Source organism: Crinia signifera, chromosome 3, assembly GCF_055691185.1.
Source record: "Crinia signifera chromosome 3, ASM5569118v1, whole genome shotgun sequence".
Classification (NCBI taxonomy): Eukaryota; Metazoa; Chordata; class Amphibia; order Anura; family Myobatrachidae; genus Crinia; species Crinia signifera.
Genome location: NC_139219.1, coordinates 14,691,352 through 14,717,442, shown reverse-complemented (window position 1 = coordinate 14,717,442; position 26,091 = coordinate 14,691,352). Strand labels below are relative to the sequence as shown.

Genomic DNA, 26,091 nt, shown 5'->3' with positions numbered 1-26,091 from the left:
GATATATATGTTATGTTGCAGGACTATACATGGACTGATATATATATGTTATGTTGCAGGACTATACATGGACTGATATATATATGTTATGTTGCAGGACTATACATGGACTGATATATATATGTTATGTTGCAGGACTATACATGGACTGATATATATATGTCATGTTGCAGGACTATACATGGACTGATATATATGTCATGTTGCAGGACTATACATGGACTGATATATATATGTTATGTTGCAGGACTATACATGGACTGATATATATATGTTATGTTGCAGGACTATACATGGACTGATATATATATGTTATGTTGCAGGACTATACATGGACTGATATATATGTTATGTTGCAGGACTATACATGGACTGATATATATGTTATGTTGCAGGACTATACATGGACTGATATATATGTTATGTTGCAGGACTATACATGGACTGATATATATATGTTATGTTGCAGGACTATACATGGACTGATATATATATGTTATGTTGCAGGACTATACATGGACTGATATATATATGTCATGTTGCAGGACTATACATGGACTGATATATATATATATATGTTATGTTGCAGGACTATACATGGACTGATATATATATATATGTTATGTTGCAGGACTATACATGGACTGATATATATATATATATATATGTTATGTTGCAGGACTATACATGGACTGATATATATATATGTTATGTTGCAGGACTATACATGGACTGATATATATATGTTATGTTGCAGGACTATACATGGACTGATATATATATATGTTATGTTGCAGGACTATACATGGACTGATATATATGTTATGTTGCAGGACTATACATGGACTGATATATATGTTATGTTGCAGGACTATACATGGACTGATATATATGTTATGTTGCAGGACTATACATGGACTGATATATATGTTATGTTGCAGGACTATACATGGACTGATATATATGTTGTGTTGCAGGACTATACATGGACTGATATATATGTTGTGTTGCAGGACTATACATGGACTGATATATATGTTATGTTGCAGGACTATACATGGACTGATATATATGTTATGTTGCAGGACTATACATGGACTGATATATATGTTATGCTGCAGGACTATACATGGACTGATATATATGTTATGTTGCAGGACTATACATGGACTGATATATATGTTATGTTGCAGGACTATACATGGACTGATATATCTGTTATGTTGCAGGACTATACATGGACTGATATATGTTATGTTGCAGGACTATACATGGACTGATATATATGTTATGTTGCAGGACTATACATGGACTGATATATATGTTATGTTGCAGGACTATACATGGACTGATATATATGTTATGTTGCAGGACTATACATGGACTGATATATATGTTATGTTGCAGGACTATACATGGACTGATATATATGTTATGTTGCAGGACTATACATGGACTGATATATATGTTATGTTGCAGGACTGTACATGGACTGATATATATATGTTATGTTGCAGGACTGTACATGGACTGATATATATATGTTATGTTGCAGGACTGTACATGGACTGATATATATATGTTATGTTGCAGGACTATACATGGACTGATATATATGTTATGTTGCAGGACTATACATGGACTGATATATATGTTATGTTGCAGGACTATACATGGACTGATATATATATATGTTATGTTGCAGGACTATACATGGACTGATATATATGTTATGTTGCAGGACTATACATGGACTGATATATATGTTATGTTGCAGGACTATACATGGACTGATATATATGTTATGTTGCAGGACTATACATGGACTGATATATATGTTATGTTGCAGGACTATACATGGACTGATATATATATATATGTTATGTTGCAGGACTATACATGGACTGATATATAATGCTTTGAAGCTGTTCATGGAGATGAACCAGAAGTTATTTGATGACTGTACACAGCAATATAAAGCGGAGAAGCAGAGGTTTGTGTAATGAGTGAATGATTGCACAGTGTGTAAGTCAGGCCGGAGAAAACCGCGGTCGCGTTACAGATAATGAACCAAAGCCGCTGGACTTCTGCAGCGTACCTGAAAGAACGTGTCCGTTATCTTGTTTACAATAGAATTATACAATCGTTAAATAGCCATGGGCCCAGCAATATAGAAGCTGTAGTGGGGTGCCGTACGTGTTCCTGACAGTCGGGATCCCGACAGTCATTTACCTGATGTCGGGATCCCGACTGTCAAACCGCTGACAGCCGGGTGCCCGACGGCCACCCACCTGCAGCGTGGTGAGCGCAGCGAGCCCGCAAGGGGCTTTTTTACGCTCGCCATGCTGTCTGAGTCCGGGCAGTCGGGATCCAGACGTCGGGCTAATGACTGTCGGGATCCCGACTGTCGGAACCCCATACCACACCCGCTGTAGTGTTCATCATTACAAAGCATACACATCACATAGAATAGTGCATTTAATGTGTCAGATCAGTCCTGATGCATTAAAAATATATATATATATATATATATATATCCAAGAAAATACACACTATTGTAGACCACCAGGCAATACATTTGTCCTACGTTCACCAGCATCAAGTCCCTGAGTGCCCTTCTTTCCTCATTTATATATATATATATATATAATTACACTTAACATCGGCACTCACCTTTCCTAGTTTTGGGGTGCCCTATGGCTTGTGACCACATTGTTTAAACAGACATTGGATGGGCTCTGCACACACTAAATTAACTGATAATAAATAGTGGAGATTTGGTTCATGAATTGATCAATGCATTTAAGCCTGCAGCCCCCTTCACGGGACCCCACTGTTCTGCAGGTCCTACCACTATTGCTGAAAATGGCTGCAATACACATAGCTATCACATCAATGCTATCACATCAAATCTCCACTATTTATTATCAGTTAATTTAGTGTGTGCAGAGCCCATCCAATGTCTGTTTAAACAATGTGGTCACAAGCCATAGGGCACCCCAAAACTAGGAAAGGTGAGTGCCGATGTTAAGTGTATATATTGTTTATTAGATTCTTATTGTGGTCACATTCTCTCATGCACCCTGTTTTTAACTAAGATTCCATAGCTTGTGTTAGCCATTTCCCTAGATGATTAGTGACAGGTGTGTTGGTAGCTGCTCACCTATAAAAGCAAAGTCTGCTGTGAGCTTCGGACCTGATAGCATGCCTGGAATCAAACATTGATGTGATAGCTATGTGTATTGCAGCCATTTTCAGCAATAGTAGTAGGACCTGCAGAACAGTGGGGTCCCTTGACAGGGGCTGCAGGCTTAAATGCATTGATCAATTCATGAACCAAATCTCCACTATTTATTATCAGTTAATTTAGTGTGTGCAGAGCCCATCCAATGTCTATATATATATATATATATATAATCATTATCTCCACCACCAGCTGGTGTAGTATACAGTGATCGGAGGACGGGCCGGCCTAGTGTCGTCACAGTTATTGCACACTCTTAGTCTCTTCTCTTCCAGGGGAAAGATCCGAGGGAGGGAGCGAGCAGAGATGTGGAATCGGATTGAGGAAATGGCGCGATTAAACCCACAGGTGGGAATTTACGGGCGATTTGCTGTAAGTTCATAGGACGTCCATTGTAAATGTGCTACTTGTGAGTATAAGTGTGATATAATGCCCAGCCGCAGTGTATTAAGGAGCGTGTGTAATTCCTGTAGAAGCCGGTTCCTGCAGCTTGTTTAGTATTCCATCGATGTATAATGTTCCCGACCCCCTGCGACCTCTCTCTTACAGTTTCTTTCTTTCTCTCTGTAATCCACACCCTCCACAGTACACCATGTTTAATGCTCCTCCTGCTCTCAGCCTGATCTGCTCCATGGAGACAGACACTCCAACTGCCGAGGATATTCAGATCCTGAAGAAGACTATGGAAGCTGAGGCTGTGCAGGTGACCAGTGGCCACCCTCTCCTGACCTCCTCCTGCAGCTCACTCATTCCCACTCATTCTCCTCTCTGCACCTTGCACACTCATTCTGAGCCCATTGTACATGTATTCACAGTGGTCCCTGCCCAGTCCCCAAACACAAGGTGTCCTAGAGGGTCGGACACTGCTATAGTGCTCCCATGTAACTGTACCGTATCACCCCCCCTGTCAGAAGCGCTCCCCCTTGGCTGCCTCCTTTGTTCCGACTTGTATGTCTTCACTTTAGAAAAGACGTCCTCACTCCGCTTCCTTCCATAACTTGCCACCACACTGCTTCTGGGCCATTCCATAAAAAGGAGTAAAATCGTCCCCAAATGTGTCACTGTAAAAGATGTAGAGGTGTACTGTAGCTCTTGAGTTTGCAACATAGATTGACCATTTAATTCTAGCTACTTCTCATAGGTTTATAATCTAATAATAACCCCGGAAATATATTGTGCAGTCCGCACACACTGCACGAGCTGGTGATTATATCCAATAGTGTCATCACGTGCAAGGCTCGTGGACCAATCAGCCACAGTCATTGGCTGCCAGGCAGCGAGCTCCGATTGGCTCGAGCCTCCACTATATTTGAAATGGCTGGGTGGGAGGGGTAGGAAACGCCTGTGCGTCACTCTCCACTTCTCAGAGGCCAGACCGGGGTGAGTGAGCACTATTGGTATTGGTGGAACAAATATGTATAAGTGGCACTACAGGGCACATTCTGTATAAGCAGCACTGCAGGGGGCATTAGGTGTGTAAGCGGCACTACGTCATGGCATATATGGAATTTACTTTACCTGCCCCAGCGAGAGCAGTGAACAGGTTTCACTGAAACTGTGTGTTTTCGGCTGAAGTGTGACTTTTTATTGGGCGATCCAATACAATATCTCAGCAAAAAGAAGACTATGAAAATTTTCATTTTTCACTCCATAGGGGGAGGGGGGGGGGTGCGTGTGCTCGTGACACCACGAGTTACCACATCGGGTGACACCGACCCTAGTACCGCCATGCTCCGACCGAATCCAAAAGTCACAGATGATACAGAGGGTGGGCACATAGATGGCAAATCGTTTCAAATATCATCTGGTGTGGCCCCAGCTATCACGTGGGATAAATGACCGAAGTTGAGTGGTTGGTACTTATATCTAGACTCAGTCCATTTATATCTCTCATAGATTTGATAAATTGCCCTTCCCAACCCCTGCTCTCCTCCCCCAGTCTTGTCCAGTAACATTAATAATAAGGGTTGGTTGGCTGCCTCCCCATCAGCCTGGGATTGGTTGACTGTTGAGAGCCCTCTCCCTCTTAAGCCCCATACACACTAGATCAGGGGCACCGTCAATATAGTTAACTGTATCGGCCATGGGTCCTCAAACTGCGGCCCTCCAGATGTTGTGAAACTACAAATCCCAGCATGCCTTGACACAGTTTTAACACTCCCTTATAGCAAAACTGTGGCAAGGCATGCTGGGATTTGTAGTTTCACAACATCTGGAGGGCCGCAGTTTGAGGACCCATGGTATCGGCGGTGCTGCTGGTCAAAGGATATTGAGTGTACACGATAAACAATATCGTTTAGTGATGTCATCGAGACCTGCTGAACATGTGTGGTTCTTGGGCTATGTAACCGAAGTCGACTTGCATATTCAGCTGACGGGTGGGGGGGGGATGCGGTGGTAACTGTGTGGGGCCGTGCAACTTTAACGATATTGAGTGATATCTAATTTCTCGACTAGTGTGTATGGGGCATTTGTCTCGTTGACGGGGTGGCTGACTCCCTACCTAGAATTCGAAGACTGTTGGTGACTGCCTCCTTGCCTAGAACTGGTTGACTGACTGTGATTGCCTTCCCTAACCAGAAATGAGTTGGCTGTCTGTGATTGCTTCCCTGTCTAAGACTAGTTGACTATTGGTGGCTACCACCAAGCTTGGGGTGTTTGCCTCCTAGTGGCTGATTCCCTACCTAGAATTTGTTTACTGTTGGTAGATGTCTTCCTAACTGGAGCTAATTGAATGTTTATTAGTAGTTTCCTTAACTAGAACTGGTTGACTGTATGTGGCAGCCTCCGTATTTGCGTTCCTCTTTGAGGCACCAGGTTCACACATGGCTGTGTTACTACTGGAGAAAACAGTGTGGCGCGTGTGTCAGGGTTGCTTCCGAGGGGGAGGGGGAGTACAGAGGCACATGTACCTGGGTTGCTCCCATTGGGGGGCGGCGATGGGGACTGGAGCATATTTTCCTGGGTCGCTCCTGGAGGGGACAGTAGTATAGGTGCATGGTTTACTCTTGGCTTAAACATTAGTATACTGTATATGCCATTGTGACCAATTCTACCTGAGTTCCTGTATGTCCATGTTTTTGACTGGTGGTGTGGAGGAACTAACACCAGTAAAATGATTTTGTTACATAAAAATAATGTGAACCTTTTCTTACCCAGTATTTGCTTGATGTTCTGTACCATGTCTTTGTTACTGTCCAGCTCACAACCCCCCTCAGCTTGAGAGTACAGCTAAACATTTTTTATAAAACTCCCATGCCAGAAACGGGTCTACACATATGAACATATGATAACTTATAAAAGAATCATGACCTCATCTTACTGGGAGCCTCTATAACAGGCTTTCCCAACCACGGTCCTCAAGGCACACCAACAGTGCAGGTTTTAGTGATATCCAGGCTTCAGCACAGATGGATTAATCAGAATCACTCAGGTACTAATTAAGTCACCTGTGCTCAAGCCTGGATATCACTAAAACCTGCACTGTTGGTGTGCCTTAAGGACCGTGGTTGGAAAAGCCTGTATACTCATGGAGGAATAACCGCATACTAATCTGAATAACTTGCTACCCTTGTGATCTAGTGTGCCAAATGAACAATCCGTATTCTAGATTGTTAGTTACTGTATGTTTGAGTGAGGAAATAGTCAAAAATAGATTACAAAACCTAAATAGTAACAAATCTCCTGGCCCAGACGAAATACGACCTAGGATACTAAAATAATTGAGTTCTGTCATAGCACTACCATTATACCTGATATTTGAGGAATCCATAAACTCGGGGACGGTACCAAGGGACTGGCGCATAGCTAATGTTGTACCAATATGGACGAAAGGTAGCAAAACTAACCCTGAACATTATAGACCGATCATCCTTACATCCATTGTGGGGAAAATATTAGTAGAAATAGTAATAGATAGTATCCAAAATGTCTTAGAACAGGAGAAGGTGATAAGTAAGGCTCAGCATGGGTTCATCAAAAAGATCATGTCAGACTAATTTAATTAGCTTCTATGAGGAAGTCAGTAGGGGGCTGGACTTAGGGAAATCTGTTGATGTAATACTGCTTGATTTCGCTAAAGCTTTTGACACGGTTCCTCATAAAAGGTTAATAATAAAACTAGGTAATTTAGGGTTAGGTGATAACATTTGTAATTGGATTAAAGAGAGTGTGGTGGTAAATGGCATACATTCCAGCCGGTGTAAGGTCCAAAGTGGAGTCCCTCAAGGTTCAATATTGGGACCCACTTTGTTTAATATAGTCATTAATGACATTGGAAGTGACATAGTGAGCAAAATTGCAATATTTGCGGACGACATGAACTTGAGTAAGGAAATGAACTCTGGAGAGGATGTGGATACACTACAAAGTGATTTAATTAAATTGGAAAGGTGGGCGTAAAGTAATTCATTATTGGAACAAAAATGAACACGCCTTTTCAAGGCATTGGTGAGACCACACTTGGAATACTGTGTTCAGTTCTGGTCACCGCACCTTAAAAAGGACATAAATTAATTGGAACAGGAACAGAGAAGGGCGACTAAACTAGAAAAAGGTCTTGAATCACTAGAATACAAAGATAGTTAACCAGGCTGAATATGTGTTTACTGGAGAAACGGAGGTTGAGAAGTGATATGATTAGTATGTTCAAATACAGGATTGGGAATCATATGGAACTGGGAGATGATTTGGTCACTAACAGGCCTATACTTAGGACACGAGGGCATGTACTGAGGCTCGATGAAAATAAATTCCATACTGAATTAAGAAGAGGATTCTTCACCATTAGAGCAGTAACATTCTGGACCTCATTGCCGGTGGGGTGGTTACAGCAACTACTGTTAATGAATTTAAATCAAAACTGGCCACTAAGGGAATCCTATAGATAGGACTTACTCAAGTCAGTAGTTACAAGTCAGATAGGTTGAACTCAATGGACTAATGTCTTTTTTTCAACCTTAATTACTATATAGAGAGAGTACACATCCAGAACTTTCACAGATATATGGAACTGTGCAGCAAGACATTCTTGAACAGGGATACTGTAGTTAGCACAGTATAATACAGGTCACTCCTCTTTGTTTTCAGCATATGTTCCGCAAACGTTACCAGTGACAACTGTTACAGAACCATACTTCTTACATAACACTGAAACAGACCAATCATTTCTCTTCTTCCTGTACGTAGAATACACCAGTCCCTATTTCAGTCTTGGATACTGTGTTATTCTTTACTTTTAACCCCTGCTTTCCTGTGCTGCTTCTGTACACCGGCAGCCCAGCCCTGCCCTGGGGGAAAAACTGCCGTAAAGTAACTGTCTCCTCTTCTCCAGGTTCTCCGTAATTCCCCCCAGGAGCAGATGATTCTCTGCAAGAAATCGGAACTTCCACAGGATATCTATACCATTCGAGCTCTGGAGTCCCACAGGCGAGCAGAGGAATATTTGACTAGCAGCAAGGAGACCCTCTGACGGACTGCGATGAGGACTAACAATCTGCTAACTGTCCTGCCACCCTCTGCAAGAGAGGCCGATGTACCTTTACTGGACACTCGACATACCACCAGGAGGTGCTCTAGCACCGTCTAACTTATCCTGGACTTAGAGATAGAGGGTCCCTTACTTTTTTTTTTATTCCGAATATAGAGCCAATTTCACTCACCCGGGAGAATGTTTAGCCAACAGCTGAAGAAACTAGGACACCAGAGATTTTACTGATCCACCTGCCATCCCAGTCACCACCAGAATCCTGGCTCAGAACTACTACAAGTATGCACTTAGACTCCTCCTGTAGTGAACGGCCAGTACCATAGACTTGTATATCACTCCCAAATAACACAGGTACTGCTCTGACCTCCTCTGCAACAATAAAGAACAAGTAAAACCACTTTCGGACGTTGATACAATCGTGATTGAAACTAAATAATAGAACGAAAAACCGTTCCAGTGTTTTGACTTTGTTATGGCATGTTATTCGCCCCATTCCTTTGCTAACAGGCTAAATGTTCATCTGAAGTTCCCCTCAGTCATATGTCACTCTGGTGAGTTTCATAGTGACCTATAGCTGAATTGACTTGCGGTCTCCTAGGTAACAACACAAATGGTCTTAAAAAAAAAAAAAAAAATTCCAAAGCTTAAGTCTTTACGATTGACTTATTTATTAAATAAAGGAATAAAAACACGTCATTACGATGGAATATCTAGACGGCGGTCAGCACAAAACTTGTTTTCAATGAATTATAGGTCGTTATGATGTAGTCTTCAACTCCATAGGGACAGTGTCTGTGCTTAAACGGGTAGATTTATTAAGCTCGATGAAGTGATAAAGTGCCTGTTTTTTTTATCACCGGCCAATCAGTTCCTACCTGTCATTTTTCAAACCAAGCCGGTAACTTCACAGTTAGGAGCTGATTGTTCAGTGATAAAAACCAGATACTTTATCACTTCACCGAGCTTAATAATCTGCCCCACATTCTTCCTTATACACTTTGTCCTCTTTAGACAGGTTCTTCTGTGTGAGGGTCTCCATGTTTCTGTCACATTCCTCCCAATTTCAGAATGACATGAACATTGCATGTAGAAGACGATAAACTGGCCGGGTCACCCGCTTTGGTGGTATAATGTTATAACGGTTTTTTAAACTTGTATGTATTTTAGTGAATATGGAGGATATTTTGAAAAATGTAAATGAGAAAAATTGAAAAAATGTAAATGAGAAAAATTGATCTAAATGGTGAATCGGAGCAATAAGAATCATTGGCTATAAAAGAAAAAAAAAAATTCAATGTAATCGGACCAAACGTGTGGTAAAGGGAAATGAAGCGCTGATTAAATGGTTTTAAGGAATATTTTTTACTAAAGACTTTACAATTAGTTTTGTCTAATTTAGGAAATGTTCTACCTGGCGATTGCTCATTACGCACTCACTCGGCCTGAATCGGATGCAGACAGAGGCGCTATTGCTGCGGGTTCCGTGGCAGCGCTGTATGGTGACGCAGCAGGAGCTGCCTATTACAAGCAGATGCCTCCTGCTGCAGTGTAATCCTAGCATCTGATCACTCCCCATAGGGGCCGCTTGCTATGGTGCTGTGGAAGCTGGCTCTCGCAGGGGCCATGGTATCACCATCCAATAATGGAGAGCCCTGGACTCTTTCCTCCCCCAAAACGCCAGCAACGTGCCACTGTTTGGAGATAATAAAGGTTATTGTCACACCTTTCCCAAACAGCATTAGACTGTTAGTAACTGACAGTCTGATACCAACTGCGTCCTGTGTCTATAATCCGCACCCCCCCCCCCCTCCCCGTGCACATCTGACTTCGCCCCATTGGTCAGCAGAAATTACGCTGACATATACATTCTTGCTGCAGTCATGCCCAACAGACCCTCTTTGCACCCCACATCCATCAGGCATTTTGTTGGAAATACGTCTTAATCACAAGGCCACTAGGACGCAGATGGAGATTGTGCTGTATATCTCTGTATGACTGAGTTTCTTAGGTAAATTTACTAAAGTTCTAATGAAGATGAGATGTTGGCCGTAGCAACCAGTCCGATTCTTGAAGCAGTGATAAGGGAGAAGTGATAAATTGCCTGGTATTTTATCACCGGCCAATCAGCTCCTGACTGTCTGTTTTAAACCCAGCCTGTAACTTAACATTCAGCAGCTGATTGGCCAGGGATAAAGTACCAGACACTGTATCACTTCTTCTCCCTTATCACTGCTTCATACATCTACCCCTTTATTTCTTATTTAGCACCTTATAGAGCAGTGGTCCTCCGTCCTCGGGACCCCCACACAGTGCACGTTTTCCAAGTCTCTGCACAGAATCACAGGTGAAATAATTAGCTCCACCTGTGATCTTTTAAAAATGTGTCAGTGAGTAATGAGTGCACCTTCCGGGTGACCTGACCTGTGAAACGTGCACTGTTGGGGGGGAGGGGTGGCATGCTGGGACGTGAAGTTCAACAACAGCTGGAGGGCCAAAGGTTCCCCCCATCCCTACACCACAGTGTGGAGGGAGAATATAATAGTGGGCTGGGCACAAAGCATGGCGAACCATGCGAGGGGAAGCGGTACACTAAGACGGTGTCCATACCGACCTATGTCGACAGACACCATGAAAAACTCATGTCAACCTTTTTACCCTGTCGGCCTTATGAATGTAGACCTAAAATACCAGAACTGGCAAACAGCCTGTTTAGTTCAGGTGCTTTTCTAGAATGCCCAGGCTTGATAAAGAAATCCTCGTTAACCATCTCTGTTTTGTGGATACAACACCAATAGGAAATGGTGGGTTCTCCAGAGGTGGCTCGTGGGAAATAATGACCAATTACATGATCGCTGGCTACAAGACCCAGCACATATTCTGTGTGGTGTGATAACATCCTGTAGGCAGGGCAATCATAGAAAAAAAGACAGTTCAGCCGGGGTGTGGATCGATAGTCAAGTTATATCATCAGGTCAACACGAATGTCAACATTCACCATGTCTATGTGGTTGATATATCGTGATGATAATCTGTTAACAAAACATCCCTGTGGAAGTGGGGACTCCAGTGTTTCTTCCAAGTCCCAGTGCTCATGTGTGGAGCAGTCCTGGTAGCGAAATTCCAACTGTGGTTTTCCTCACCCCTCCAGTATCACCTATCCAGCGGCATTTCACGTGGCTACATTTGTGAACAGGTTAAAATTCTGAGGATGTCAAAGTGGTGAATGCTGAAATGTGGAACCACGTTCCTAATGCGCACATCGTGGTGTTGCTATAAATGTTGTTACCCTTCAGCAGTTGTTGAATTCATAATACCCATTGTAAGTGTGACAAAAGTTTAAGGGGGTATTCAATGTGTAGGTCACGGCGGTCGAGCTTGCTCGACCGCTGTGACCCCGCCCCGTTCTCGGTCAGCTCGACCGAGAACATGGAGGCGGGATTCAATGTCCCGCCTACAGTGGGATGAGAAGGGGGTGTGGCCGCGAGTTGCTGTCGGGAAGAGGTGAGCTGCAGCCGGCAGCTTGTCACTTCCCGGCAGAACGAGCCCGACAGCTTGTAAAGTTGGGCTTGTTCTGCTGAGCTCCCCTGTTCAATGCTGTTGGGGATGACAGCATTGAATAGGGCCCAGCGGCCATCTCCCCCGTGGGGAGATGGTCGCCGGCGATTGAATACCCCCCCCTAAGCGTATAAGAGGCTGTAATGCTAACCATTACAAAGTCTGTGACTTAACAATACATATGTAATTATATTTGCTTTGTTGCATGTATAAAGTTCTCAATTATAACAAGCAGGCTCAGGAGCATAAGTTCATCCCAGTCGCTCCGTGGGAAATTCTAGCTCAGGACTGGACCTCGGATGAAAAGTGGCCAAATCGCAGGTGTTTGACGTCTTATCGGATGCCATGCGCGCTCCCTTGCACATCGCATCTGAGTCGGAAGTTGGACCTGCAGAACTTCAGCTGAATCAGACCCATTAGCGGTACATTGCGTGGGCTTTATAGCACCTGCGATATATTGAATAAGATTCCCCTAAACTCCTCTGGCAGCTCCCGGGAGTCCTGTACATGTGATAAATCCCATGTACACATCAAGTGCCGCCAAATCAGATGTGAACCTCTCAGGGAAGCTGAAAGGAAATCCGCTCCGACTTCAGACAAGTCTGACTCGTGTATAGGGGAAATTGGTTTGGGTCACATTAGCACTAGAAATGTCTATATACACCCTGTGTCCCAAATTTACTCACACAATGGTGGCCCAGTGTCTAGATTAGATCAGTGGTTCTCATATTCAGTCCTCAAGACCCCACAAAGTTCACCGTTTCCAGGTGCACTCATTACGGACTGACATTTTAAAAGACCCAGAGGTGGAGCTGATTATTTGACTTGTGATTCTGTGAGGAGACCTGCAAAACATGCACTGTGTGGGGTCCTAAGGACCGAGTTTGAGAACCTGTGCTCTAGATCAGTGGTCCTCAACCTCGGTCCTCAGGACCCCCCAACAGTTCACGTTTTCCACCCTGCAGGTGCACTTATTACTCACTGACAGATTTTAAAAGATCCCCAGGTGGGGCTAATTACTTCACTTGTGATTCTGTGAGGAGACCTGGAAAACATGAACTGTTGGGGGTCCTGAGGACCGTGGTTGGGAACCTGTGCTATAGATCACTCTTCTGTGCAGGGAACCATCCATGGGACAAGTCTTCCTCGTCGCATTAGTAACTACCGGAGTTGAGGTGGCCCAGTCTCTGCCTTTATCACCAAGGGTTAATAAATCACCTCACCAGTAACGGTTTAAGATCTTTATCCAGATCTGCATTATATTTACATACACATATACTGTACATACACAAAACAGGTATAAAGTCCAGGCATTCAGCCATACTCCTGTGTCCTCATTTCTTGTATGGTGGGGGCCCAGATGTGCGGGACTGAATGGTCTGATTGACAAGGTGTTCCCAATCTGCATCCGAAATCTGCTGAGCCCAGGTAGGAACGGCCAGGGACGGCAACTTCACTCCAGCCATGGCGCGTTTCACCAACTCCACATGATCTGTACAGATAAACAACATGATCAATATCCGCTTATCATTCCTAGTGATGAGAACAGACGACAGGTGTGTAGCTCCTCCCACACCTGTACCCCATGGAGTCCCATCATTACATAGCGTCAATTTCAGATTTATAGATGTGTATTATGGGTACTTGTTTCCCAGAACGGCGCCCACTATCCACGTCCAGTCGATTTTATATAGTGTGGATTTCGTTACGTGTCCGCTCGCCACGCTTCAGGCTCGGTGGCGAGCCACACTATATAAAATCAACTCCACGCCGACGCGGATAGTGGGGGTATGAAAAGGCCGGGAGGACGCGTTCTGCCGCCGCTCGCCACGCTTCGGGGTGGTGTGGGGGGGGGGGGCGTAAAACATATTAATAAATTACATTGTATGCATCTAATTGTATAGCACATAAAATGCCATTGCACCCTATAAAATCGGATCCAATATCAGATGCGATGTACAGATGGGGCACTTCCCATCCTGGCTGGCGGATCGCCAGAACGTCCCCGCTGGCGATCCGCCAGCAGCCTCGCCATCCAGTATACTGAGACGCCGTGGCAACGGAAACCCTGTCCTTCTCCACCTCAGGGAGACGGACAGGGTTAGGGGGGGGGGGTGCGGGCAGGCATCGGGGACCCCGGGTTACCGCCGGCGGGGACCCGGATGAAAGCGCCGTTGGAAGGGGAGGTGCGCGCGTCTCCTTCTCGCCATCGATATGGCGATGGCGGGGGATGGCGGCTGGCGTCGCCAGCACCATCCCTTGCCAAGATGGGAAGTGCCCCATATGTATGTAATTTATTCACTGCCAGAGAGCAGTGAATAAATGACATAGGAAAATCGCATCGCATGCCACGCAAAAACCGCATGTGATTTCACTACTGTACCGTACGTAGTGAAATCGGGCGTCGTTCTAGGAAACAAGTACCGTATTATGTTATCTGCAAACACACGCTTCTACCCTGGTACTTCATCAGTGACTGACGTGTGTAACAATGTAAAATAAATTATAAAAAACAACAACTTATAGGACGTGAACTTCTGCATAAAAAGTGACTTTAGTTGTCCTTTGAGTGACAACATCTGTGACACCACCGTCGCTCACATTTGTTATATAAATTCAAATCAGAAATGTGTAAAAAAAATTAAAAATTCCTATAAAAAAGTTACAGGTCATTATGATGAATAAATACATTTTGACATTCACTTGGCTCTCAAAGGGTTAAGGTCAGACCCCATATAGTCTCTGGAAAACATCACAACACTATGAACAGTAGAATTATCCCACAACGGAATATAGTGGAGAGGGAACATTATGGTGCTGTAGAATGGGTCGCCACCTAGTGTTCATTCTAGGACATTGCCCCTGTCACAACCCGTGTATCCTACCTGATGTGTCACTATCTGCTCTGCTGCTTCTAGAACACTCTGGGGGATGATTCAGGTTGGCTCGCAGAATCCCCTCTGTACCATGCGAGGGGATGTACGTGAACACATCACCTCGTATGAGGCCGAAGGGGAGAGAAATCATTCGATGGTCACTGACCATCGAATAACTTCTTTCCCCTTTGGATATAAAAGTCAGTCTAGAATTACTTATTTCCGTTGGAGTCCGCGGGAGAGGGTGTGGTCACGTGACGCTAGCTGACCAGCAGTTTTATAGGGACGCCCATAAAAGGCGGGCATTGCCTGCAGCCTCCCCGACTGTGTAATTCGCCAAAGCTGGTCTGTGCCGTGGTTTGCACATGCGCAAACCACGACTTTGGGGCTGGGGCCGAAATTCGGATAGCGACGTGCGATCCTTAATCAGCACATCTGTTCTATATTTCACTGAGATACAGACCAGTCTGTGACAGGTGCAGGGTGTTAGAATGAACAGTATAATGTCTAAATTACAAATTTTAATTTCCAATGTGCCACTTTCAGAGAACTACGGTCCCGGTGTGAGGATGAAGACAATATATAATAATAAGAGGTGATGACAACAGTGATAAAATCATTCTGCACATAGGAGCAAGAGGCCATGATGTACCACAGCAAAGGTGGGGATTACATAACTATATCCGGACCTTCCCCAGGGACAGAATGGGAGAATGCTGTACTACAGGAAAAACCGTTTCTAAAGTAAAAGTATTTAAAGTCTCCTAATATAGAAAGTGTTTTCTCCGCTAGTCAGTGAGGTAGAAAGTGGCCCCTTGGCCCTTGTGAAACATTCATCCATGTATAAGTCATACCTGGGTCCATTGGAATAGAGCTTTGTGCAGCTTCCCCATCATCCTCATCCTCACTGTCTAGAGGAGGAGCAGGTAGGTGTAGACGCATCGCCTGAAATAGGAAATGGGTCACACGTCATGCTAGAAATCATTTGTAAATCCCCAAGGATAATAGAGGCTGTTCCTAGAGAATGGGCAATGGGAGGGGTCTGGGAGATCTCCCCTGTATTGCCTAACGAATGGGTGGGGTCTGGCAGTGCAGAGTTGCATTTCATGACTGACAAACTCGGTCCTCAGGGCCCCACACAGTTCACGTTTTCCAGGTCACCTGACGTGCATTCATTACTCATTGACACATTTTAAAAGATCCACAGGCGGAGCTGATTATTTCACTTGCGTTTCTGTGAGGAGACCTGGAAAACATGCGCTGTGTGGGCTCCTGAGGACCGAGCTCTGTTATATATCCTGGCTAATGAAAAGGGTATATCAGTGCAGAGCTTAATTTCCTGGGTGGTTGGAGGAGCCTATCAGAGCTCCACTGCATTTCCGGGCTGCTGGGAGTGGCCTAGCAAAGCTCCACTGCATTTCCTGGCTGGTGGGCTGGGTATAAAAAGTCTCGGCTACATTTCCTAGCTGGTAGGAGGGGCCTAACAGAGCTCCACTGCATTTCCTGCTGGTGGGCAGGGTCTAACAAAGGTCAACTACATTTTCAAGCTGGTAGGAGGGGCCTAGCCGCACGCTACTGCATTTTCTGGCTGGTGGGCAGGGTCTAACAAGGTTCAAATACATTTTACAGCTGGTAGGAGGGGTCTAGCAGATCTCTATTGCTTTTCCTGGCTTGTGGGACGGGTTTGTCAGAATGCTCTCATACCTGTAGCCTCTCCTGTAAGTCATTCTCTGTCTGAGCTCCATCCTCTGGGTCCTGGTTAAGTGGTTGATACTGGTAACCACCATGTGCATCTTCCTCCTCTTCTTCTTCACCTCCACTCCAGTCTACGTGGGGATCCTGTGGGTCACCTAGATCCTCACTTTGGTTTGGGAAGATTCTCTCAGGACCCATCCTGCGTAGGGAATAGAATTCATGTAATCTTACAAACAATTGAGAAAGTGCAAAGAGCCTCATCAGCGGCTAAGGAAACAAGACACATTCAGTGTCCAAATATCCCTATCCAATGAGATGTATAATGCTGTAAATCACCTATCTCTAGCCTTGCAAGTAAACACAAGCAGGTGCTATGAGGTGGGGAAGAGAACAGTATACTGAGACAGGAGGCAGGTTCCAAAATCTCCAACGGTCCTTCAATAAAGCATCCTTTGTACAAAATGATTATCATTATTAGAAAAAATCATTATGGTAAAATTCATAAGTAAATGTTTGATGCTAAACTATGAATACCAACATAGCCCATCATTTCCTTCATTAGATTGAGGAGACATCTTGATAATAATAATAATAATAAATGTTCTCTCCAATATTGTATTTATTACCAGTTTCTTATATGGCGCACACATATTCCGCAGCGCTTTACAGAGAATATTTGAACATTCACATCAGTCCCTGCCCCAGTGGAGCTTACAATCAATGGCACAGATGTATTAAGCCTGGCGAAGAGATAAATTTGTGATAAAGTGTATATAAATTGGAAAGAGATAACGCACCAACCAATCAACTTCCAACAGTCATATTTCAAACACAGCTGATTGGCTGGTGCATTCTCTCTTTTCAATTTATCTCAAGTTTATCTCTTCGCCAGGTTTAATACACCTACCCCTATATTCCCTACAAAATATACATGCACAAACAAACATACATTTTAGGGTTAATTTTTGTTGAAAGCCAACTAACCTACCAGTATATTTTTGGATTTTGGCAGTAAACCGGAGTTCCCGGAGGAAACCCACGCAAGCACGGGGAGAATATACAAACTCCACACAGTTAGGGCCATGGTGGGAATCAAACCCATGACCTCAGCGCTGTGAGGCAGTTATGCTAACCATTACACCATCCATACTGCCACAGACGTCCGTGAGGCCCAGGTTACCTACCCACAGTACTGACTGTTGAACTAGGAGGCTCATTTAAAGAATATGTATTCACAGATTGTTCATGTTTATACACTAAAAGGTTTTGTTCTTCTCCCTGGTAACACAGTCGCTGATACATAAATGCACAATAATCCTGTCCGTACTGTAATAATATGACACTGATTCTGGCTGATGGTAAATAAGAAGCTTTATCCTCATATAACATCTGTGTGTACTGGAGACCCAGCGCATGCTGTTCTATTGCAGCATGTCTCTTTCACAAGCAGCAATGTGGAGGTCCTGAAATAGACCAGGGGGAAGGCGCTCTCTGTGCTATTTTAGGTGTGGAGAGAACAGTGGGGGGAGACATCAGAATCCAGCTGGGAGGTAAGATCCTGTCTCTGTGTATACATAGGAGTGTGTGTCCTTACAGCCACCCCTGGCTGGGTGCTAGTAACAAATGTATATTAGACTTGTCCCAACAAGGATTTTCTCTGCATGTCCATGGGGGAATGGATCACACCATCAGCATAAGGGTAGGGAGCATATTCCACCTGTATCTACAACCAGGTGAGTGAGAATGTTGTGCATGGGTTTCTCAGGTAGGAGCTAATCAAATAATTAGTGTTCATTCTAGCACCCGCCATCTTTGAAAACTCATGCAGTTCCTCTTCCTTGCCTAGGGTGTCACTGTCTGCTGTAGTGCTTCTAGCACAGTGTGGTCTGTATATCAGCACTGATATGCAAACCAGACCTGTAAACAGATCCCTAAACTTTATCCGAGCTGTGATGTCACAACTTATATTCTTGCTTCCCTCTAGGCTGTGATGTCATGTGATGTCACTTGGGATCCTTCCTTTAATACAGGCTATGGTATCATCCCATAAAATCCCCCCTTGTAGCCTGGATGTGATGTCATCCCTATATTTCATCCAAGCTGTGATGTCATTAACCGAGACCTTTCCTTTAATCCAGAAAAGCGCATCATTCCATAAAATCCTGCCCATTATCCAGGCAGTGACATCATTTCCATATCTTAAGGCATTAGAGGATTTGGGCTTCCATAATGGAAGATGGACGAATGTTCAACACAGCTTTCCTTTTCTGTAAGTGACATGTGACATGTGTGGGCTGCTTCCTTCTGGCTTCACTTTGGGTTCATGTACTTCTACGGCCTCAACAGACGATGACTTCCAATTGGAAGTCCTGTAGCCTTTTTAATGGGGAATCTGCTGCTTCCAGGGTAGTGCAGTGTGTCTCCACTATGTTCAAAAATCCACAAGCAAATAAGATCTCCTGGACTATAAAGACACCATACACGAAATACCACATAAAACAGGTTACAAGATGGTCAATGCAAATCTTATTTGGAATACATAAGTAACAGGGTTAAAGCGATGCTTTGTATTGTACCTCCTTCCACAATCTTTAATATTCTGTATAAATAGACAGACTCCTAAGCATCTCAAAAAGTTCCAAAGAAGCTTGGACCGTGCCCACCATATGTTCTTTTCGCTGTTTGACAGTATATAGTTGGTACATGTAGAAGGCTCCAGCAGAGGTGGTCTGGGATGCGTATAAGGCAGTCCTTAGAGGAAGTCTCTTGAAAAAAATAGCAATAGTAAAAAGAAAAACTCGAGAAATTGCTTTAACATTGGAAACTAAAATGGTAGAGACGGAACAAAGATACCTATCGGAAAAAACTGAACCAATAAGACTAGAATGGCTGGCGGCACAGCAAGGGTGGGTTGAGCACCTCCAAATCATGGCCAATCAAAGATTACTAAAACAGTCACATCAGTTCTATGGGAATATTGACAGAGCAGGTAGATATATGGCCTACCTATCCAAAATAGATAAATCTTCAAATACCGTAGCAAAAATATATTCAGACAATGGAGAACTGCGGATAACCCCATCCGAAATAGCTGAGACATTCAAGACCCATTTCAGTGAAGTATATCAATCGAGATTAATTCATGGGAGTAATGACATTGGGAACTATTTAGGTAATATCGACCTGCCCACGTTGTCACCAGAAGATAGTAGTATATTAGACTCTCCATTCACCATTCAGGAGGTGGAGGATGTGATTAAGTCACTTCCGTCGAATAAAGCCCCAGGGATAGATGGGATACCGGGAGAGATATATAAACAATCGGGAGGGACCCTGGCCCCAAGGCTAATACATCTTTTTCAGGCAATGGAAATCGAGGGTAAATTAACAAACTCAATGTCGGAAGCCATCATTACTGTCATTCCTAGAAGTGGTAAGGACCCTGCACTGGTCGACTCATACAGGCCAATTTCGCTGATTACTGTAGATGCCAAGATCTACGCTAAGGTCTTGGCAAACAGACTCAATAGTGTAATCAGTAAAATTGTACATCCGGACCAAAACGGATTTATGAGTGGAAAATCCACTTCTATTAATCTGCACTGAGTTTATACATATCTCCAGATGGCAGAGATGTCTGGTAGGAACGTAGCGTTGGCATCATTCGATGCCAATAAGGCCTTCGACTCGGTGGAATGGCCTTATCTGAGACAGGTTTTGATGGCTTTCGGGTTGGGTCCTAAATTCATAGACCGGGTATTTCTGTTATATAAATCTCCCACGGCAAGAATTCTCGTCAACGGGTATATCTCCGACTCGTTTCCTCTGCTACGTGGTACCCGTCAAGGGTGTCCCCTCTCACCTTTACTGTTCGCTGTTGCGATAGAACCAATTGCTTGTAAATTAAGAGCAACATTAGGAGAGGTGGGAATTGGTGGCAATATCATCTCCCTGTATGCAGATGAGTTACTGATAGGAATGGCCGATTATGTAAATCAACTTCCTAGTGCTATTGAAAGTATTCAGGAATTCGGGCAGTACTCTGGCCTAACAATAAATTATAATAAATCACATCTTCTGTTAACTAATGAGGTCGGGAGCGGGGGGACAGTATATTCATCGGGCCTTCATCAGACAGATAAATTCAAGTATCTCGGTATTATTATATCTAAAAACTCCACCGACTTTATTACGGATAATCTTGACCCCATAATAGAGGAAATTAAAATCAAGTGTAAAAGTTGGCAGAGACTCCCATTAACAGTAATCGGACAGGTGAATTTGGTCAAAATGTCAATATTGCCAAAACTTCTCTATGTATTTTTGCACTCACCTACCCCCATTCGGGACAATGTCTTTGGGAGGATTAACTGTGTTATATCGTCCTTCATCTGGAGGAATAAAACTCCCAGAATAAAAATGTCCTCTCTAACTAGAGAGTGGCATAGAGGCGGTGTAGCTATGCCCAACTTCAAACTTTACTACTATGCGGCCCAAATGACCCACTTGGTGAGTTGGGTCAGGGAGGACGAGCGGTCATAAGACCTTTCTAAATTCATGTATAAAGCGGCCTTGCGTCAATCTCCCCTGCAGGCAATCCTGATGAAGGAGGGAAGTCGAAGATCTCCTCCCTTGCTTAAACAAGCCAGAAATATATGGAAATGGGTTTGTAGGAGAATGAATTATGACGAAAATCGACCCTGATGTGTATATCTTCTCCCTCCCCCAACTCAAGAAATTGTATTTACAACAGGGGGGCAAGATATGGGGGCAATATGGGATTCAATTTGTGGGACAGATATTTGTAAAGAACACTCTTAAATCTTTCTCCCAATTACAGAGTGAATTTGATCTCCCCAAAGAAATGTTCTATAGATATCTCCAGTTGAGGAGTGCAACAGCTCAAAATAACAGGGATAAACCTATTAATATAAGCGAGTCCCAGATTAAAAAATGTATTAAAAAATTGAGTTGTAATAAACGATTATCAAACTGCTACAGTTGTTAGAAAACTCTCAAAGTGAAGAGCTGGGTGGTTTAATCTGTAGATGGTCCAACGATATACCCAAACTGAATGAAAATAACTGGAGGCTAGCACTGTCGGCTCCTGGGCAGGCCACAAGCTCGGCCAGAATCCAACAGATACAATTAAATATCTTATATAGAACATATTTCACGCTGGAAAGGATGTGCAAATTCTCCCAAAATGCTTGTGACAGATGCCCAAAGTGTAAGAACGGGGGGTGCAATTTTTGGCATCTTATATGGGACTGTCAAAAGTTGCAAGCATATTGGTTAGAAATAGGGAAAATATGGGGATCCCAAGGCAATGCATACAACCCTTAGCGCTCATTACGGGGTTCTGGCCTACTAATATAATTACGCTAGAGCTTAGAAAGCTTGCAACAAATATCTGTGCAATAGCTAAAGTGGTGATTGCCCGCTCATGGATGGCCCAAAAGGGCCCGAGAATCCAAGATTGCATTAGCCTAGTAAATAGCACTATGGAGCACGAGAAGAACATGTCCCTATCAAGGAAATCAATTACTAAATTCTATGGGGTTTGGGGGAATTGGTACTACTCAAAATACAATACTGCACCTGAACACATTTCAATGTATATTTCTTTGAGGATCTGATATTGTAAGAATAGGCACTATAGAATAGATCCGCTCTTTATTATAAATTAGTTTTTTTTGTTTTTGTTTTTTAATGTGCGGCTCATTTTTGGTAATGTGTTTGGTACTCTTTACCTAGAACGGCGCCAGCGATTGAAATCGCGGTCGTCGGGGGTAAAAATCGCGGTCATCGCGGGCATCGCGGGTAAATCGGGATGGCCGCGATGCCCGCGATCACCGCGATTTTCCCATAGGGAACAATGTTAAAACGGCAGATTGACCGCGATTTTACTGTTAAATGCCTCAATGGACCCGATTTGGGGCCAAATAGGCCAAATTAACCCTTAAATGTCCCCCCAAATTTTTAACGCCACCCCACGATCCACGCCAACCCGAAGCGTGGCGAGCGCAGCGAGCCCGCGAGGGGCGGCGGTACGCGTCCTCCGACCTTTTCATGCCCTACTATCCACTAGGGCGTGGTGTGAGAATATAATAGTGTGGCGAGCGCAGCGAGCCACCGAGCCCGAAGCGTGGCGAGCGCAGCGAGCCCCGCGAGGGGACGCGGATACCTTCACAGGTAGACGCGTCCCCTCGCGGGCTTCACAGGTGTCCGCCTCGCCACGGACACCTGTGAAGCCCGTGAGGGGACGCGCATAACTGTGAAGGTATCCGCGTCCGCTCGCCACGCTTCGGGCTCGGTGGCTCGCCACGCTTCGGGCTCGGTGGCTCGCTGCGCTCGCCACACTATTATATTCTCACACCACGCCCTAGTGGATAGTAGGGCATGAAAAGGTTGGAGGACGCGTACCGCTGCGCTCGCCACGCTTCGGGTTGGCGTGGATCGTGGGGTGGCGTTAAAAATTTGGGGGGACATTTAAGGGTTAATGGGCTCTGTGGCCCATTTAACATTGATTCCTATGGCCAAATCGGGTGGATTGAGCCATTTAACAGTAAAATCGGGTCCATCGCGCCTTTTAACATTGATTCCTATGGGAAATCGGGGTACATTTATGGCCGGCCGCGACCGACACGATTTCCATGTTTAACATTGGTTTCAATGGGAAATCGCGGGCATCGCGTCGGTCGCGTCGCGGCCATACATAAATGTACCCGCGATGCCCGCGACGGGCGCCCTTCTAGGTAAAGAGTACCATGTGTTTTTTGTGATATGAGTTATTTAACAGTAGTTGTTCTGCACCTCTAAAGAAGATTAATCACGGAATTTAATTTGAGGTGAAAATCACAGGGCGGTGACACTAGAGTCACCTCACACCGTCCAAAGAAGAGTAATCACTAAATTGTTATGATAAGAAGAGATATACTGTATACACAATACTTAGATTTTGATTCACGAAACTCTTGAGATGATAAACCGATATATTTAAAGTAAAGAAATAGGGGTCTAGGTGTAGGCCTAAGCCCTTTTAAACACAAATATAAATTAGGATTAAAAGGGTATGGTAACACTTAACTAATATATAACTTGTAGGAGGGTTATACCGCTCCCCCCCCCCTCCCCCAAGAAAACATATAATAGGAGGAATTTATAAGAATATATGGTACCATGGAGGACAATGTTCAGAAGTAAATTTTAAAAATCGAAAAGTCCACAATAGGAATATGGCTGCTGCTTTAATGTATATGTATGTAGGTAGGTTTGTTAGGTATGTCATATATTGTGAGTGTATGTCAAAGTTCTGTGTAATTTTATATGAAATGTCAATAAAGATGATGTAAAAAAAAAAAAAAAAAAAGAAGGAAGAAGAAGGCTCCAGCAGATTCCCAGACTCAAAAAACTGGAACCAATTTTACAACGCTGTTAAAACATCAATACCTTTCTGTGAGGGATTCGCAGTCATGTTCATCAAGACCAAGACCAAGCTTAGACATATCATGACTCTAGGAGTGCTGTGGGGCCACGGGTTGCCCAGGCCTGGTATAGACAATAGCTAAGAATTCCTCGTATACAGTAGAACTGCCTGCATCACTATGATCTATGCTCTTCAGTTGTCTTGTCGTCCTTTTTCGGGATGGCTCCAATGCAGTAGATGGAATTTTCAATAGGGCGTCTTTCTAGGAATTCATCTCTGCGTCACATTTTGACTTCTACCTGGACAGTGGAGAGTCATAAACAGGAATACATACTGCTGCTCTCACCCATACAGACTTCATGCACTCAGGGTTCTGATGTTGTTTGGTGACAAGAAGTCCAAGGAAGAGTGGTGTCACCACTACACGGGAGGACCATGGACTTGGAGTCCCTTCTCTCTCACTGCCTCATTTCTGTCCTCAGGGATTCTTTTTATGAAAAGATTTAGGGGTGTTCATGTTACTTCCCCAGATTACAGATAACTGTAAACAAGCCACAAACTATCATGTTCAGTGGCTGTGGCACCATCAAATATTCAGGGCCTCTTCATTTATCTGTATGCACTCATTCTCCCCTCCAGGATTAGCAACTCACTGTCGTCTCATTTAAAGAAGCCGATTTCTCAGTAAAAACTTGCAGGAGGTGGATCACACATCCAAAGAATTGCAAAGAAGGCAATCGATAGCATTTACTAGATTGGTGGATCTCAGTTATGTTGAAACGGCCTATTCCTTGGAAGCCCTTTGCCGTTATGTTCCCCCCAACTAAGATATGTGTAATGAATATAACTGTTATTAGATAAAATCAATAAACAAAAGTCAATGACATCACCAGCCCCATCCCGTACATGCAGCCTCTAAAGGTATTGTCAGATTGGGCTGCATGTACAGACGACATCCAGTGTGTCCCCAGATTTACAGTGAGATCCCCAGGACACGGATTTCCCTGGGGTTATTGGTACCCCAGATTAACCATCGCTAGAGACAAATTATAGAAAAAAAGCTGGTTGGTTGCTATGGGCAACTTCTCTACTTGTCCTCTTTAGAAGGGTTGATACTTATCCTCTAACCACCAGGTTCCATGTCATTTTTCCAGTAGGTTCCAAGGACAGATCCTGATTGATCGGTCAGTTTTGGGGCCTCTTGGAAAGCGTGTGGCACTGCGATGCACTGTGTCAGAAGTCAGGGTGACCCAGTATCCTCTATGGGAGGTAACGCGCTCGCTGGCACCATGCAGATGTGCACCATCACCTCCTTACTGTTATGGTCACCACTGTGTGCAGTGCTCCTGGCAGGGTCTTCTCCAGTGCCACTTACTCTGTACTCTGCCATGGAGCCTCTACTACTGCCAAGGCAGCACAGAACATAGCAGACACCTCAGCATGGAGGCATCATACAGTGAGACTGAGTAGACACTGAGAGCAGCCACCTGGGTCCTAGAGTCCTCTAACAGCACACCCAGGCCTGCAGCCTTCTCCACCACGGCTCTGCACTCACCTGCTGCTGGGACTGGAGCACTAACACTGCAGTATTAGCAGATCCTGGGGTCTCCGGAAGTGCTGCAGAAAAACAATAACGATTCCACTTCCGCCGTTCGCAGATAACAATTTCCGGGTGTGATTGTTGTTGTTTCTGTCTCCAGGTTAGGGAGGATAGAGTCAGAGTAAGGACCTTACAGGCTCCGGTATAATGGCGGCCACGTTTTGTAAGAGTCGCTTCCGGCAGAGTGTGGCATTTGGTCTAAGT

The 26,091-nt window shown here is 44.2% G+C and overlaps 2 protein-coding genes across 6 annotated transcripts in view; one reads left to right on the top strand and one right to left on the bottom strand.

Moving 5' to 3' along the window:
- Window positions 1–9,447, top strand: part of PPP2R5D (protein phosphatase 2 regulatory subunit B'delta) — a 42,484-nt gene extending 33,037 nt beyond the window's left edge. The window contains exons 13-16 of one of the 4 annotated variants that reach the window (XM_083175321.1): window positions 1,892–1,993; window positions 3,520–3,616; window positions 3,831–3,947; window positions 8,577–9,447. In XM_083175321.1, the coding sequence (XP_083031447.1) occupies window positions 1,892–1,993; window positions 3,520–3,616; window positions 3,831–3,947; window positions 8,577–8,714 (454 nt within the window). In that variant the 3' untranslated portion in view covers window positions 8,715–9,447. The remainder of the gene's footprint in view (window positions 1–1,891; window positions 1,994–3,519; window positions 3,617–3,830; window positions 3,948–8,576) is intronic. The other 3 variants (XM_083175322.1, XM_083175324.1, XM_083175323.1) reach the window with 3 other exon arrangements.
- Window positions 9,448–13,513: 4,066 nt separating this feature from the next.
- On the bottom strand, window positions 13,514–26,073 carry MEA1 (male-enhanced antigen 1). Of its 2 annotated transcripts, XM_083175318.1 has the most exons (5): window positions 25,843–26,073; window positions 24,311–24,586; window positions 16,868–17,057; window positions 16,018–16,108; window positions 13,514–13,779 (listed from the first exon to the last, which is right to left on the bottom strand). In XM_083175318.1, exons 2-5 carry the CDS (start codon window positions 24,364–24,366, stop codon window positions 13,622–13,624), a joined length of 495 nt encoding a protein of 164 aa, XP_083031444.1. In that variant the 5' UTR covers window positions 24,367–24,586; window positions 25,843–26,073; the 3' UTR covers window positions 13,514–13,621. The 2 variants fall into 2 exon arrangements, with proteins under 2 accessions (XP_083031444.1, XP_083031445.1); XM_083175319.1 differs by lacking the exon at window positions 24,311–24,586 and having other exon boundaries at window positions 25,843–26,064.
- Window positions 26,074–26,091: the final 18 nt, after the last annotated feature.

What these genes read in the sequence shown, in the direction of transcription:
- MEA1 (XM_083175318.1), bottom strand. Translation starts at nt 24,366, where the DNA reads ATGTCTAAGCTTGGTCTTGGTCTTGATGAACATGACTGCGAATCCCTC. An exon ending in TGCGAATCCCTCACAGAAAG is followed by an intron (nt 17,058 to 24,310) that starts GTATTGATGTTT and finishes TTCCCTACGCAG; the next exon opens with GATGGGTCCTGAGAGAATCT. An exon ending in CTCTATTCCAATGGACCCAG is followed by an intron (nt 13,780 to 16,017) that starts GTATGACTTATA and finishes TTATCTGTACAG; the next exon opens with ATCATGTGGAGTTGGTGAAA.